The 17369-nt window shown below is 38.5% G+C and overlaps 2 protein-coding genes across 2 annotated transcripts; one reads left to right on the top strand and one right to left on the bottom strand.

The window, feature by feature from the left end:
• Positions 1–5006: 5006 nt before the first annotated feature.
• avpr2b.1 (arginine vasopressin receptor 2b, tandem duplicate, 1) lies at positions 5007–6845 on the bottom strand. The gene is given in 3 exon segments (NM_001278816.1): positions 5007–5615; positions 5796–6674; positions 6771–6845. Coding segments are annotated over 2 exon segments (1053 nt in total). The 5' UTR covers positions 6640–6674; positions 6771–6845; the 3' UTR covers positions 5007–5406.
• A 4594-nt stretch (positions 6846–11439) lies between these two features.
• vhl (von Hippel-Lindau tumor suppressor) lies at positions 11440–15647 on the top strand. Its single transcript, XM_004068502.5, has 3 exons — positions 11440–11886; positions 14079–14198; positions 14708–15647. Exons 1-3 carry the CDS (start codon positions 11700–11702, stop codon positions 14899–14901), a joined length of 501 nt encoding a protein of 166 aa, XP_004068550.1. The 5' UTR covers positions 11440–11699; the 3' UTR covers positions 14902–15647.
• The last annotated feature ends 1722 nt before the right edge of the window (positions 15648–17369 follow it).

Here is a 17369-nt window from a genome sequence, read left to right as displayed (position 1 = left end):
GCGCCATATAAGTAAACGCCATTTATTCATGTGGCCTATCCCACATTTTTCTGTCAGCATGAAGCAAAACTCAGCAATAACATCCCTTCGTTGTTCATCCACTTGTTGAAATCATTTGTATTGGTCCAGTTCTTCCAGGTTTTTCATTAGTATTGATTTCTGGTCCGTCTTATGTCTTCTGTTTTCTTCTCCATGTTGCTTAAATGATGCTTTTCTTCTTGCTCTTCCTGTTTCTGCTTTTTTCTTGGTCCCTTTATGTCGGCTCCTGTGTCCTTCAGTTTTTCTGTCTGTGTTAAAATGTTCATTTTTCAATTTGAGGTTATCAGCTGTTCAACAATTGGTGGTTTGGTTTTTGTCTTCTTTGTTTATTAATGTGTAACAGCTGGAAATATTTCGCTCATCCAGGTGTATCTTTTTACTGCTTAGAAATGCAAACACTGCTGTTCTAGTGTTCATAACTCTGCAGGTGAAACTTCATCCCCTTCGTTTAGTCCAACTGGAGCTCTTGCATAGCTGCCATGCTTTGTTGAAAAGCCCAGAGAGGCCTTTTCCAGAGCCTGCTGCTGCTTCTCCTGCTTACGCTGCTCCGTCTTCTGCTGCTGAACCCACAGGTGCTCCGACATGCTCCCAATACACAGCATTCATTTTGTTTGTAGTTTAAAAAAGGGCAATATTCAGCCCATTAAACTATTTAATCTGACCCGCTAAACTGAAACTAAAAATTCTGTTGATAATCCTCAACATGATAATGTACACACACACCTGTAATTCTGGTGTGTCCCTATAATTGGCGCATAACAAATTTATTGGCCTTTGTCTATATTTGCAGAAGATTTGTTTTTTTCTGACGTCTATGTGTGTTTTCCGAGCCGTTTTTCCAATCCTAGTTTGTGTTTTTCCCTGATGGACATAAACCTAATGGTGCAATTGGCAATAAAATGAGAACAAAAGGCACAAGTTTTGAAATAAAAACTCCAAAATGTTCCATTTTAAGGTATATATGAATTATCAAAGTTAAAGCACGTTTTCTTCCAGATTCCATGTTGTTTCTTTCTCTTATGAGGTGGAAAACACTCCACATATCTGCTCCTGGTCCGGCCCTTCCATCAGATTTAGAACCCATTTTAAAACCCTTTGTGGCCCATAAGTCTAAAAGTTTGCCCACTCCTGATCTAGAGCATCGAGGCCAGCAAGCATAAGTGTCCAGATTTCTGCCAGGAGCTCAGACTTTATTGGGTGGTTTAAAAAAAAAAGAAAATGAGTTCTGGTGGAGATGATGAGAGACAGATGATGGAGTATGACTGGGAGATGGTGATGTGTTGTCATAAAGTTTAAGTTAAGATTATTTGTAGGGATGCTGGTGGACGAATGATGGTCTGGACCAGAAAGGACTGGATCTTCTCTTAGATCAACACCAGGTGTGTAATAAGTCTTCTCTGCTTGAACGATTCGTATGTGATGTCCTTTGTAATGGTTGGATGCGATGTGGACCTATATGGAGACACAGTCCTGTGGGATAGTTCTGCTGATCACAAAAACCAGGAACGATGTAAAGAAAGTGTGAGGTGAACCAATGAACAGGGGACAGCACTGAACAGGTAAAGGAGTCAACGCTCAGAGAAAAACACGGATAAACTCAGATTGTGTCTTGATGAATGATCCAGTAAAGCGTGCAGGGTGCTGGCTATCCGATCTGATGCACACCAGAATCCCGTCTGATGGTTGCTGGTGAACCCTACAGGTGTGGTACCTGCTGGTGGAGCTCTTTCACATATTCTTTTTTATTTTTTCACATCATATTATTTAGATTTTTAAAGGATTTTAGCTTTCAGATGGCCCAGAGGTCAAGTTTACATCACCTCAGTGTGATTACCTACAGCTTAAGTTCCTCTGACATTCCCTCCCCTATAAACCAATAAAACAGATGCTTCCCTGCTGAAACCAGTTGCCCGGCTCCAGAGAAAGCCTTTTGCTTGTTTTTCCGTGTCATTTGTGTTTCACCAAGTAAAAATAAACATGCAGGTTTCAAACACGGACTCCTCTGCGTTTCATGCTGGTTCCTTGTATGCTTCAAAAACAGCAGCTGGAGGGGAAAAAATATCATTTTGAAGAAAACACAACTGACGAGAGCTGTTCAGAAACAGATAAAAAACCTTTTGTTCTGCAGACTTGGAGTCTCCTGCAGACAGATCAACATGTCCCTTTGTTATACCTGTGTGCAGTCGTCTCTCTACGTGTGCTGTGATTGTGTCACATTAGTCGCTTGTGCAGACAACACGTGCCTTCATTTGTATGCCTGCTCGGCTGCAAGAGTTGAATTAAATTCAATGTGTGTGGGAAGGAAAACATGTCTACCATTGTGCTCATCAGTGTTTTTGAATGTCCATAAAAAACGTTTCTTGTAATGTTAATGTAAGAGTCTCAAAACAGGCAGACGGCTGGATCCAATTGCAGCAGGTTTTATTATCTATTATTATCTATTTATTATCTAAAAGTCCACAAAGCTAAATCAGGGTCAGGTAGCCTGAGGTCAAACACAAACATGGGAGCATCAGAGAAGAAACAGGATTAGTCAGGGTCCAGGCGAGATTCGGGGCAGGCAGCAGGCGAGCAAGTCAAAGACAAAACCGGGCCAGGAAATCAAAAGATCAGGTCCAGATACAACGCTCAGCAATCCAGGCAGAGTGGTTCAAACAATACTTTGCACTGAGTGAGGCTCAGTGCAGTGATTAAGGATGCTTGTGATTGATTGATTGAGTAAATGAGAGTCGTGTGTGCAGCATCCAGGAAGTGTGCGCTGGGGCTGCTGGGGGATGTGGTGCATTCAGCACTCTGGAGATGGTTTGCATCGGTGACCAGAGGGAGAGACAGAGCGCTGACCTCTGACAGTGAACTCTCCTAAGTTGGCATTTTTAATCTTAATAAACGCTACGTTTTTCTGTGTATCAAAATACCTATTTTATAAATTACCTGTCCAAATCTTTTCTGTTATCAAATGAAAACAATCTGGTGTTTTAATCCTGTTACATCAGGACATTTATTGGTTAAATGAGAACAGTCTAGATGGGAGAGTGGCTGGTTCCAGTTTGTGTGTGTGTACAGTCTTTGGTAAAATGAAAATACAACAATTAATTGGTTAATTGATGCTAAACTAATAAATGGGCTATTTTGCCCTTTAGAGCCTAACCTTCAAATAAAAAGTCAAGTCCATAAATAGTTATTCCTCTAGGAAGAAATCAGTGTCTTCTGATAAAACCATCTGCAGGAGAATAAGATACCAATTTTAGGCAAAACTCTTCCTCAAACTTTTGTTTTCTAATGGTTTATTAGATTAACAATCATAAATACTATAACACACAATAAGAACCTCCACCATGCTTCACCATTGTCTGCATCATTGTTCTGCTCTCCAGTCCTTCCTCTGACAAACTGCCTTCTTCTGCAGCCAAATATTTCAGATCTGTACTCATCGGTTCAGAGCATCTGCTGCCATTTTCCTGCACTTCAGTTCATGTGTACAGACGCTCCAAACAGCAGCGTCTGTATTGTGAAGAACTGGTGACTGAATTGATTTAATCTCGTTGGAGCCGAACGTAAGGCATTTTCCATTGGTGACGTCACACTTAACTCAGTCCAGTTCTCTTATACAGTCAATGGTTTCAACCTACTTATGACATTATTGATCATTAGTCCATTTTCGGCAGAATTGGTTGATCAAACATCCGATTACTTTGAAAAAGATTCCCTAAAGTCTTTGTAAGTGTACCTATAAAATTAATGCTGGTTTAGAAACAAAATATATAAACACTATATGTTCATTTTTTTGTGCTCACTTTGCATTTTGTAAAGTGATATCTTAAACAAACATTACTAATATTTCTGAAAGGTTTTTATCGTCACAGCATTTTTTGCAGGTGGTTTCTCCTCCAGGCTTGGTTCTTCTACCAGAGGCCTGCCAGCTTGAGGGTCCGGCGCAGTACCTCTGCTCTTCCTAGTACTGCACTTTTATGAACTGAGATGTCTGAGGTTTTTCCAGGGATCGGCTGTAGCCACTCCTCCAGTTTACAGGTTACTGCCCCGAGTGCTCCAATCAACACTGTCACCTTCACTTTCCAAGCTTTCTACAGTTCTTCAATGAGGAAGTCCTTCTAACAAAGGCTGCCAAGCAGATTTCGACATGTAAAAGATTTTGCTTGAAGAGCTGAACCACTTGAAGCCTTGTTGATAAATCTGGTTTGATGGTGTGAGGGATGGCGGCCAAGGCAAAACACAGACGAGTTAATTTGGCAGCTTTAATATGTGAAGTATTTCACAGAAGGGTGATGCTTTCCTTCGACAGTCTGTGTGGAAATGTCACAAAAAGTTCTGAGCTGCATAGTAACATGTTTGCACCATCTGTGAAGGTGAATCATAAAATCATACTATAAAGTCTAATTACAGTTGTGGTTAATTATGGTTTCTATGGAGTCAAAGGGTTCTCACAAAGGTATTTAGTGAGTTCATGGTTCTTAGAAGTTATGCCACACGCTGCTGCTACAGCAACACCAACGATGAACAAAAATCTCTATTTATTCCTCCATGTGGATGGTCCACGCCGCTCAACTACACACCACTGGAAATTAGTAACACGTCTTTATCTGTTCTCAGTCTCACCATTTCAAATTAACTATCTTCCTTCAAGGATAAATTAGAGTCCTGATCAGGATTATCTAAAATATGTCAGATCTGTTCGTATTTTTGCAAAAGAAGAACAAATATTGTTTCCTGCAAATAAAAGGTTCCTTTCCATTCAACAAGCTCCTGTTATGCTGCTCTGAAGATTCTTCTAGTCACTCTGTTTACCTAAAGATAAGGCAGCATGTATATGACAAAGAGCATGTCTGAGTCTGGATACCATTCTTGTCGACACCATAGATATGTCAGTATTTTTGCTTTTCTGTTTTAACCATATACAGTCTGTGGTTAAAATGCATTATTGTCATATTGAGCCAAACCAAAAAATGTATCAAAAATAATTCATTTAATGTTTGATATGCAGTCTCAATCCAAATACATACAAAGATAAATAAATACCAATATATAAAAACAGTCTTCCTTTATCTAAAGTGATATTTAAACGCTTGTTTTTATTCAGTCAACAGTCAAACACTCAACAGCGCCTGCTCTTCAGTTTATTGCTCCTTTCCTGCGCGCTCTCATCACATTCTGTGGTCCTTGTCCATGAAGTGTAGCGCACCGATGGCTGCCGATGTTGGATTTATTCAAGTCAACTTATTTAGTGACAAACAAGAAACTGCGTAACAGAATTCTCCATCATGGACCTGCATCTTTGCTTTGATGCCATGGCGCGCAAAGCTCCATGCTTTTCTCTGCCAAGCTCCGTTTTCTCTCCAAGGCCTGATGGTCTTACTTGGACTCAGAGATGTTTTTGAGGCTCATGTACAGGGAGCTGACCGTCGTCGGGTCCTCGTGTCCCGGGCGCTTACCGTTGGAATTCCGTCGACACAGCAGCGTCAGGAGCTTCTTGGGGAACTGCCCGCTGAACAGAAGGTAAATGCAGGGGTTTGCGCAGCTGTTCAGGCTGGCTAGCAGCATCAGGATGGTGAAGGTTGCAGCTGGAATAGGAAAAGTGCACAAATCTAGTGTAAATTTATAGGCCGTTTACATTTTTATTGCGCGTAAAGATGCGCTTTTGCGTGTGCGGTTACGCTTTTAGACTCACTCTAGAAGGGAAAAAAAGTCAAACTTCATGGCTTCAGGATTAGATGACCTCGGTAAATTGAAGAAAAACTTACTCTCTTTTGGAGCGTGTGTATCCCAGGCGGACCAGAGCTGGACAGTAAAGAAGGGAGCCCAGCAGATGATGTAAGCCAGCACAATAACCACCGTGATCTTCAGCGTTTTCACCCTGGCCTTGGACATGCTGGCCACACCACTAGCTCTGGATGGCAGCGCGACTCCTTTACTTCCCTGCTTGAGAGTTTTTTGGTAAAGGTTTATTTGGATCGCTCTGCAGATACGCACTTGGCAAACAACAACCGTGGTCACAGGTAAAATGAAAATGACCAGAGTGGTCCAAGTGACGTACGTCTGCAGCCCCCACGGCTGGATGAAGTCAGCCCAGCAGTCAAAAACTCCGGGCGCGACCTCCACTTGAGAGAAAATGAAAACCTGAGGCAGGCTGCCCACAAAGGAGAGAGCCCACGCGGCGCACACAGGCATGTTAATCCTGGTGCGCGCCCGCTGAAATTTCACCATGGGGTTGCAGACAGCCTGGTATCTGTCAACTGTCATCACTACAATCATGTAGGTCGATGAAAACATGCCGAGAACTTGGAAGTACTTCACAAGGCGGCACACTAGATCTGGTCCCACGAATCTGTCGGTGATGTCCCAAATGAGCTGCGGGCACACCTGGAAAAAGGCGACCACCAAGTCCGCCAGGCACAGGTGGAACACGAAGATGCGCATCCTGGACATCTGCTTGCGCTGTCTCCAGAGAACCAGCAGCAAGGCGGCGTTGAGGAGAGAGGCGCTCACGAAGATCACGCTGAGGAGAGCAATCTCCGCCCTGGCCAGACTCTCGTCTCTGGGCACATCCTCCGCATCCACAGACGCGCTGCCATTCACTGCGCGCATTTTCGAAAAGGAGACTTGTAAACGTGTCAGGGAGTCTGGGGTCAGAGCAAAGGAGACCCGGTGACATTTAGTTGCTTCGTTTTCAGAAAAGTCATTGAGAGGATCATTGGACTTTAGCAGACATCACTTACACTGCCTTGATTTTCTTCTGGAAGGAGGTGGAGCAGGTTCCAGGGTTGATGACTCTGCAGCTTCTGGTTCTTCTCTGCCTCTTTTGCTGTGCCTTCAGCTTGTTTGACAGAGAGAGAAACTGGGCGGGGCTGAATTTATTGACTCAGTACTCAGTTCTTTCCGAATGAATGAAGCACAGAGAAAGCTTATTCTTACCCCGTTTTGCAGTAAAACTGAATAAATGCTGATTGAATGACTTTGGAAAACAAACGGGAAACGTCTGAGAGGCGGACTCTGCTTTTATTTAGACTTTCTTAATATCTTTTAAGGTTATTTTTATCTTCTGACAGGGTTTGTGAGTCATGGAAGCACATGGTGAATACAAAAAACACATGCATGCTGAGGATGGATTAATTTTGATTTAAACATTTCATGAATAATTTCGATATATAATAAAATGTAGAGAAGTGTACAAATGAAGTTATATTTTTGCAGCAAAACATGAGTCCTTTAAAATCTCTGGATTTTGTAAGATATTTTTATATGATTTTCACTTATGTTTTGTTACTTAAAACTAATAGAATAACCAATGGTCAATAACATAAAGACACATTTGTTACTTTACTTAAATAAACTGAATAAGACTGGGTTGACAAAAAAAACAGTTAAAAAAATATTCAACAACTCTCAAAGTTTAATTTAAATTCTAAATGACTATATGATACATTTTGCAATCTTTGTGCAACTTTTTTTTTTGACAAAAATATTTATGAGGGATCCCACAGATGAGCAAGACATGTTGCTTGCCATGTGGGGGTATAAAAAGATACTGAAGTAAATAAAACTACTTTCTATCCACTTGTTATAAGTGGATGTATATCCACTTCCACATTGCAAACACACACACAACAATAAAAAAGGCCCCATTAATGCTAAAATACTTTGCAAAAAGAAAGGGTTTCATGATGTAAATGTTCCCAGTATTGTTGTACTCCATTAAACATCATCTTAGTTGCTTTTGAAGTCATGTTCCAAGATATTGCTGTGTTTTATTTATTTCCTTATGTGTTCCCCCAACAAAAAGTAGTATAGTTGGTGTTTATTTTATTAAGCATACTTCCATAGAAGTATAGCTTTAACTAACGACAATGTAGGTGCAGTATTGGAAGTATACTTGCTGAATACTTTTTCAGACTAAATGAGAACATTTAAAGTTTACAATTTATAGGTCTAGTTTATAGAAAGTAAACTTCAAGTATACTGTCTCATTTTTAGTAAAAACTAAGAAGCTTATACTTGTAGCTGCCGACACTTAAATAGACTACTTAGCTCTAGACTTTAGCTATAGCCCAATTTGTTTCTGGTAGAAGTATTTAAAACAAAAAAATAAATAAAATTAACAGGTGTTGAAAAATGTCAAAGTAAAATTCCAAGAAAAAATAAATTAGCAAAATTCCATCCAATAGAGGTCAAGTGCTTATTCACTTTTGGTATTTGATTCTATGATGTTTTTTTTAAATGTACATTTTATTAAGAACATTTTTATGACATACAGTGTAAAGAGCAATAAACTGTACCTCAGCAAGAAAAAAACTAATATTAAAAAAAGGGCTACAGGCGCTACTCGCCCCGTCCGCCCGCCTCTACGCAGCACCGCCGCTCTCACCGCTGACCTTCGATCAAGGCTATAGTCAAAGCTGCATATGCTAATCATGCTTACTATGCTAGTTGTACAACTGTTGTTAAAAAAGCTAGCATTGCGATCACTACCATCAAGTGACTCAGAAAAACACATTGCCTAAGATGCTAATTATGCTAACTCTTCTAGTTATGCTAATGTGGCGAAAAGTGCTAGCGCTGCGATCGGCATCATCAACTGACTCAGAAAAACACATAGCTCCATTGGTAAAAGTTACATGTCATCAAAGCTACATGTCAAGCTACATGTTAATTAAAAATCCACTTTTTTCAGAATGGCAGCTTTTTTTGTTGATTTTATCTCCATAACAACCATTTTATGTTGCTGTCGACTGGGGATGATAAACAGGGGGGTATTTCAAAAAGCAGGTTATGTGAGTTACCATGGAAAGTTTGAGGCATTGATATAACTTAATTATTTGTTTCAGTTAAGATAAATACATTTTTTGAGGTCAGTTAACCTAAAAATAACACATAGTTATCAGACTATTTTTTTTTACTTTCATTCAAATTAATTCAATTAAGTGGGTGTAACTTTGGTGCTGCTGTTAGATCGTCAGCGCAAGGAATTGTGGGATTCCATTCCCTTTACCTGTCTGGACGGATTTGGGTTTAAGTGTGGGTTTTTTTCTAAATGTGTTTCATTGTTTAGCTGTTTTACTGTGTTTTGCTGAGTTATTTTATCCTGTTATGTTTAATTCTTTCTGCACATGAGTGAGAGGGAGGGAGAGGGTGCTGAGTTTATGTAGCACCCCTTGTGTCACATAATGGCTTAAGATATAAAGTCAGACTGACATGATCACTGAAAGTAAGGTATTTATTGAAAATCCATTCATTCATTTTAAGGACATAAAAATAAAAATATTTATGGCAGCGGGCTTAAATATATGAGAGTTCAAAAAGTACAATAAATTAAGATGGAAAAACATTTAATCAAATTGGAGTAAAATGACATTTAGTTAGATAAATATGTAAATTTCAGCTGTATAAACAATTGTTGAGTTTGATAGACGTAAGAAATTAGGTTGTATATGAGTTGTGTGTGTATTTATATATATATATATATATATATATATATATATATATATATATATATGTATATTTAATGAGATGAAAATAGAGAGATGAGAGAAATTACATGGAAACTCATGCGTTTTTGCTTTGCCGTTATTTTTCTCCAAGCAGAAACTCTCTCTTTTGCTGATGCAGCCGTGTTACTATTTTGGCACTCATATCCGGTCTTTTGGAACCTACATACCCACAGTAAGCAAGTTCAGGTGGACTTCAGCCAGAGTTCAGGGTTAAAGTCAGGGTAGTTTAAACGTGCCTTCTGGAATACCCCTCTGATCGACGTTAGTTTTAAGTGAATCGGAAAAAGTAAACTTTTTGATGTCCTTAGCAGCAGAGGTTTCTTGCTAACCACGCCCTCATTCCTTATATGGCCATATCCAGTGTGTTTCAATATGTTCAGTTCCAGACATGGAACATACATTAAATCTTCACAGTATTCCATTGAATAACATAAGACTTATAACAGTGCGCCACTTTTGCTAGCTCGCCACACAAACACCTTTTCAAATCTACAAGTTCTAATTGCAACATTTTTTCCATAGTAGATTGCCATTGATGCGTAAAAAGTTACAAGACAATCAATAAAAATCCTTACGACAGGTTTAATGTTTGTATTCAGTAGTAAAAGTGCTTTTTATGAAAAATTCAGGATGGCGGCCTTTTCCCGAAGTCAAAGGTCGACAAAACTCCAGAGGTGATTGTGGACTTACGCTAGCGACATGTGCGTGAAAAAGTTAATTTTCCAATATTATGTTTAAACGCGAAAAAAGCAAAATCACAGATTTTGGCACAAAATGGCAGCCAAACTGTAGAACGTGTCGCAATCCCGTAATGATTTCAAAACTTCTTTTAGATATAGCAGACAAGGATATATTGGTTTCGTCAGTAAATTCTCAAAAAAAAAATCTGAAATTTGTGCCAAAATCTGCGAGACGATCGATGAAAACTCCAAAGACGAGTTTTCGTTTGTATCTGGTACTAAAGGTGCTTTTTTTTCATTCAAGATAGCGGCTTTCTCCCGAGGTCAAAAGTCGATGACACTTCTGTGGTGTTTGTAGACTGGAGCTGGCAACAAGTGTGTGCAATTTAGTGAAAATCGCTTGAACAAAAGTGCAGTTTTCCCATATTGGGAAAACACAAAAATCGCCAATTCTCAGAGTTCGCTACAAAATGGCCGCCAAGCCGTTGGTCGTGTGGCCGTCCCATAATGATTTTAAAACTTCCTTGGGATATCCCCAACATGTGTGTTTTGGTTTCATAACTGTATTTTGAAATAATTTTTTTTCGGCCTCATAAGCAATTTTCAGCCCATTCGTGTTTTTTTTACGGGAGCGCTCGCTGTGATGTCATCGTCTTCGGGGGGGGTGATGTTGACTTCGTGAAAAACTCATTTACAATTTATCCTAGGTGTGTGCACATTTTGGTGACTTTTTCAGTGTGCGGCGGGGGTCAAATTTTCGCTGGAAGGCACTGAAATCTTTCCAACTGCGAAAGCAATATGGTCCTTGCGGTCAGTGGCTGCTGCTGCCGGCCATAATAAAAGTAACTTGGTATTCTAAGCTGGGACAGATGATGGGTTTTAATTGTTTCTTCGTTGGTACGGGGAGAAATAGTGTGCAAACAATGTCTGATTTGAGCAATTAATTCAAAGAAATATGAACTTTTGTTGGTAAATGTAATTTTATAACTTTAGTATTTTGTTTTTAAAATCTGATTTATTCGGTAGACTAGTGAAGATAGCTTATTATCATACTAAGTAAAGTCAAACAAAACGTTCTTTAAGTCAGGAAAAATGTGTATAATTTAAGTCCTGATACGAGTTGAAAATTTGTTCCAAACTAGTTTCGTGTGCTCACAGGTAGAAAAGCCAGAACGTCATTTTCGACCCTCAAAGTCGTCACATCAGCTTGGACCAATCGAAACACAGAATGGGGGCGTGTCCTCTTGCTACCGGAAGAGAAATGTAAACAGAAAACAGCGCTCGAATTGTCGACTTGTTTGTTGAAGAACCTTTTGAAAGTTTGTTTGCGTAGTTATTCCTTTCACAGATAAGCTAATGCCAGTTTATTTTGGAGGAATACTTTTTTTTATGCCGAAGACTTTTCAAAAATCGAGCTAGCCACTGAGCTAACGAAAGCATCATACGCAGTAGTGGGCCGCTGTTTTGCTAGCAAGCGCCGATGCCTCAAGAAGGGGAGCGGCCTCTTCCCCTCATTCGGTCTTTAAACTGTCGCGTCCCCGTCAGCGCTGTGTTCTGTAACCGCACGCCGTATGTCGTGAGGCCGCTATGGATCGACTACAGCGGAGTTCCTCAGGCATACGAGGATCTGAAGCCTGGATCCGGGCGACGAATGACCACCTACGTAGGTAAGCGCTGCCCCCCCCCCCCCCCCCCCCCCCGAAAAACTTTATTGAAGGCCAGTACAGGACCAACATATCAATATACGCTGTACATTAATATAGACATAAAAACAGGTGCCAGGGTGTGGAAAAAATAAAAGTACGTGGAGTAAACGAAAGTACAGGATGGTTATGTAAAAAAGATTTAACATTTCAAACAATTTTATGTTGGAACGAATTTCAAGACATTTTTATTAATCTTTTTTGTTTTTTTGAAAAACTGATTGATTTAACACATCTCGCCTTCACTAGAAATTAAGAAAAATGTAGGAATCTGTTACAAAATGTACATTTATGAATGTAAAATTTAGCAAGAAGTGGGAATAAGTTTATAAAAAATGTCAATATATACATGTTGTTGAACGCCAAACAATAGACGTTTTCAAAGGGAAGAGAGAACATTTGAGTAAATTTGCTCGAAAAGAAATCTTAAAACTTATAAGAAAAATAGCAAAGCCAAAATAAACGTGTTTTTTTTAAGATTACAAAAGATGCACATTATGTCAATATTGGGTTTAAATCTTCTGAAAAAAATAAAAGCAATTTTTCAGTGTAAAATCTATGGCGTGTTCATTTGAAGATGATTTAGTGGATGAAGAAGCTCAGATAATACTTTTTCCACCATGTGAGGGTGATAAGACCACATATTATTTTTCCTTACCGCGAAGGGGGGTCTAAGGGCAGGGATGCCAGTATAGCTTAGTTAGTTTGTTAGTTCATTTTAGTATTTTACTATTGCACTCTTTTTATTCACGATCCTTTTGAGTTCATGTTTCACTTCGAAGCCCATCGAGACGACTGTTGTTGTGATTTTGGGCTATACAAATAAAATTGAATTGAATTGAATATGGATGTTGGAAAAATAAACTTTTTTACTTTGATCTAACTTAATTATTTGCTTCAGTTAAGATAAATCATTTTTTTTGTTAAGTCAGCTTAAAAATAACGTAGTTTTCTGACAGTTATTTTACTTTCATTCAAATTAATTCAATTGAGTAGGTGTAACTTTGGTGCTGCTGTTAGATTGGCACCGCAAAGGATTGTGGGATACCATTCCCTTTACCTGTCTGGACAGATTTGGGTACAAGTGTGGGTTTTTGACCAAATGTGTTTAGTTGTTTAGCTGTTTTACTGTATTTTGCCGAGTTATTTTGTCCTACTATAATTAATTCTTTCTGCACCATGAGTGAGAGGGACGGAGAGAATGATGAGATTATTTAGCACCACTAGTACTTGTTACCAATTGAAATAATTCAAGCTTGATAAGTAATATATAATTCACAATGATAATGGAAATGAGATAGAAGCTGTTGCCTTTACTTTGTTATTTTTCTCCAAGTAGAAACTCTTCCTTTTGCTGATACAGCCGCATTTTTTCTATGTTCTTATAATCTTCATTCGCCGTCATTAAAATCTCACTCTGTCTGTCTTAAGTGTAGTGTTGTCTTTTGTTCTCCACGCGTTTCCATGGTGACTCCGGAAATCGGCGATCCATTGAGAATGTCTTTATGTACTTGACGTGCACGTGCATTAACCCAGGGTTACCAAGTCGAGCGTAATTACGCTAACTCATATCCGGTCTTTTGGAACCGACATACCCAGAGTAAGCAAGTTCAGGCGGATTTCAGCCAGAGTTCAGGCTTAAAGTCAGGCTAGTTTAAACATGCTTCCTGGAATACCCCTCTGATCCTTTTCCAAGATAAATCATAGCGAATACAAACACCTGACTAAAGTGCTCTAATGCATATATTACTTTTCCTGGAACGGGATGTAAAACAGAAAAGAGAAAGATTAAAAAGGGAAAAAAGCCAGTAGGTCTTTGACTAAATAACATGCATATTTGGAGAGCACGTTCATCCAACACGGCCATTGTTTGCATTACGCAAATGAGATATTGATGATATTATTTGAAATGTTGGGCCCTCTGGTCATTGTTTTCCTCTGGATCCTGTGTCACACAACTTTGATTGCATGTAAGACCCACAGGCTGAAAATGACTTGTCTAAAATTAATCAATTCACAATTTAAAAGGACAGCACGAGTGTGCTACAGCAGCTTAGATTCAGGTTCATCTGTCATTTGGAAAATCTGAAAAATGTCATGTAAAGGTAAAAGCATTGTACATCTTAATTGAAAAACATGCCTCCTCTTCCCTGTAGGTCATCCCTGGTTGTTCAGAGATGCAGTAACAGATGAGCCTTTAAAGGTGAACGGAAAAGAGTTCTTTCTTCCTAAACCAGCAGAGAATGGAGATGTGTCTGTTATCATCACTTTACCAGGTAAAGCTAAGCTGTGCTTCTAAATTGTTTTTAGTTGATGCACTTGTGCCTAGATATCATTTTAAAACCAGCCACGGATTGGTTTGTAGGAAAGGCTTAACAAGTAATTTTAACAATGCTTTGATTCGTATCATAATTTGAGGTTGACAATATGATTCATAGTCGATTTTGGTTCATTTTGAACGATCCACTTCACTGACCTCATATTAATCCAGGAGATATTTAGCCTAAAATTCCTTTTTTCCAGATTCCTTGTATGTCTTGCAAGATAATCAAGTGTAAATGAAATAGTGTTTTGATATCACAACTCTGCCATTAATAAAAGAAGGAACATTTACAACATTGCTGTGACCATGCTATCACTGATCATAACTTTGGAAAACTATTTTTGGTATTCATACGTTATGATATTTCCTTTTCTTGTGTGTTTGAGAAGCATGCATTTACAGTTGTATTACATTTTTTTACAAAATCAAAAGCTTTCCTGCTTTTCCCAAACCCTTTCATAGTCGACAGCCTCAAGGATCGAGCTCTTCACGTCATCCGATGTCTGGTACAGCCAGAGGACTACAGGAAGCTGGAAATAGCTCGCTGTCTCCACGAGGAGCTGGAAGATCAGCCGAACGTGTTGAAAGACCTCCAGCACATTAACAGGCTTGTCGAGCGACGTATGCAAGAGAGAAACCAAGACCAGGATGTGTAGGAAACCAGAGGGATGTTGCCAACATGCTCACAGCAATACTGAACTGCACCACCAAAGACTGCAAAGACATAACAATGCTGTAAAATAAGACAAATTCCTGAGGTTCTTTGCAGATAAATATAAAGAATATTGCACAAAAAAACAAACAAAAAAGATTTACTTACATCTTCTGTTGTCCACTTTCCTTTTTTCTATTTTTCAATAGTTTGAGAAAACAAATGGAACATTTTTAGAGCATGAAGAGACTTGTTCTATTTTATCTTTTTTTTTTTTAAAGTTTGCTTTTCCGTATAAGATTTTCAACTAACAAGACATAGAAAGGAAACCCTCAGTCTGAAAAGTATAGTAATGTTAATGTTTCGTTCTAACTGCTGCTTTTGCTTTTTGTGTTTATCAGCGACTGAACCTCTTACTGCTTTGTCTAAAAACAGCTGTGATGAGCAACACAATGAACTATAGTTAAAAGGTTTTTTTTAAAGTTGCGAGCATTTGTAACTCCATGTGCTTAGCTCCCCGGTTCTCAGAATAAAAAAACAAAAATCATAGAAAGTCCAAACCAAAACACTATAGCATTGTGTACTATGTTTTTACAAAACGCCAAAAGGAAGGAATGTTAGTGAAGACATAATGTATCTTACACTGTTTGTGGAGACTTGGATCAACTGCTGACAAAACTGTTATTATTTCATGTTTTCTTTTTAATTAAAGTTATAGTTTTACCAATAAATTTGGTTTTTAAAGTAAAACATTATCATCTTTTACGCCAGGCCCAGATCATTCATATTAAACAACACTTATAATTGACCTAAAACATAGATTTAGGTCTAAACATGTTGTATTTGCTCACAGACAAACAGTTTTTTTTGTCTGTCCCTGAAATTAGGGCTAATTCCAGTGTACTCCACAAGAGCACTGTTGCCAGTTTTGTTGCTAAGCAAGAAAACACAACAGCACTTTACCGCATGAGAGTATTCCTGTGATAAAATCTGGAAAGTGCCGATTGGATTTGAAAAGAACAACCCAAGTCCTGTTTCAGAGCAGCCGTGTCCGTCTTCAGAGTTTACGCTCTCTTTCACACGTGTGTTCAGTATTTTTCGGGTGTGTTCACAGCTCTTCTGTAGTCGTTTAGAAAGACGGTTTGTCCGAGAGTTCACCTCGTCCAGTTCCCACACCTCTGGAATAGTAACTGGAGCAACATGAAAACAAGGTTAGAGTTGAAAGCAGTTTCCTGCACAGCCACATTCAGACGAAGTCAATGATAAGGAATAATAATGACCAGTGGTGACGTGAGTCATGATAGAAGCCGCTCTTCCCTCAGACATTGGTCTAACTTGCATTCTTTAGTTATTATAAGTAGTGGAAATTGATCCAGTTTTATAAAAAATAGAGCCAAAGTAATAAATAAATAAAACGAGGGACATAGATCAGCCATTTTCCATTGAGAATAGAATTTACAGCATGTTATCAATATCTCATGATAGTTTAATCAACAACAGGCATTTTTGGTTAGTTTTGGTCCATGAAACAATGACACAAATTTTGATTATTTTTTAACAAAATACTGAAAGTAACAGAACCTAAAGAACTTCTACTTTTCTGATGGATAATCAGATTTCATTGCTCAAACAGAATCATAATCAGCTAATTTAAAAAAGAAATTAAAACAGACTTTCACAGCAATCCATTTCAGTGGTTTAAATTAAAGAGGGGAAAAAATTGTGGAAATGAAACAAAAAAGATGAATTAGTTTTGATATTAATTCTGTATCAACATTGCTGATGCAGTTAATGTTGCTAACAGTACATGTGAGTGTCCTCACGGAAAAGACAAAGTGCGTCTATCTGATTCATTATAAGCTTTTGTGAATGAATCTCAAGATAGATCAACTAATTATTAGTACAGGAAGCTTGTCACTGTCGATAAGTAAAACTGCTGTTAATGACTTTCTGCTGAGCTGACAGTAAGAACCACGTTAGATTTAATTACAAGTCATTTTTATATTTGTTTAGTATTTTAATCTGTGTTGCTCCTAGAAAAAACTTTGACCTTAAAACTTTCATGACGGACAGAAAATGTTCAGTTACCAAACAAGGAGAGGAACAGGAACTGTAGATGAAATGCCCATTTGGCCCCAAACTCTTCACTTTAACAACATTTAACAACTCGGTGTAGCATTTGTTAAACATGTGGGAATGGAAGGTGTGAAATAGCAAACTGAATGTTTTTACTCCTTACATCTCTTTACAGTGTATCATGTTATTAGCAAATAATTGTACTGACTTAATAAAGAAGGTAAAAATTAATGAATACAAGTTAGTGAACAAAACAAAGGTGCAGTTATCCTCTAAATTCACCCAAACAACAGCTAAGACACAGCAAAGTAATGCAAAAGAGGTAAAACAACAGTTTTACCTCTTGGTTATGGCTAAACATTTAGGTGTCTAGCGCTTCATTATCCGTTCAGCAAA

Source organism: Oryzias latipes, chromosome 5 (assembly GCF_053564925.1).
Source record: "Oryzias latipes strain Hd-rR chromosome 5, Olatipes_Hd-rR_3.1".
NCBI lineage: Eukaryota > Metazoa > Chordata > Actinopteri > Beloniformes > Adrianichthyidae > Oryzias > Oryzias latipes.
Note: the sequence above shows the minus strand (reverse complement) of the source record. Positions and strands in the feature narration are given on the sequence as shown.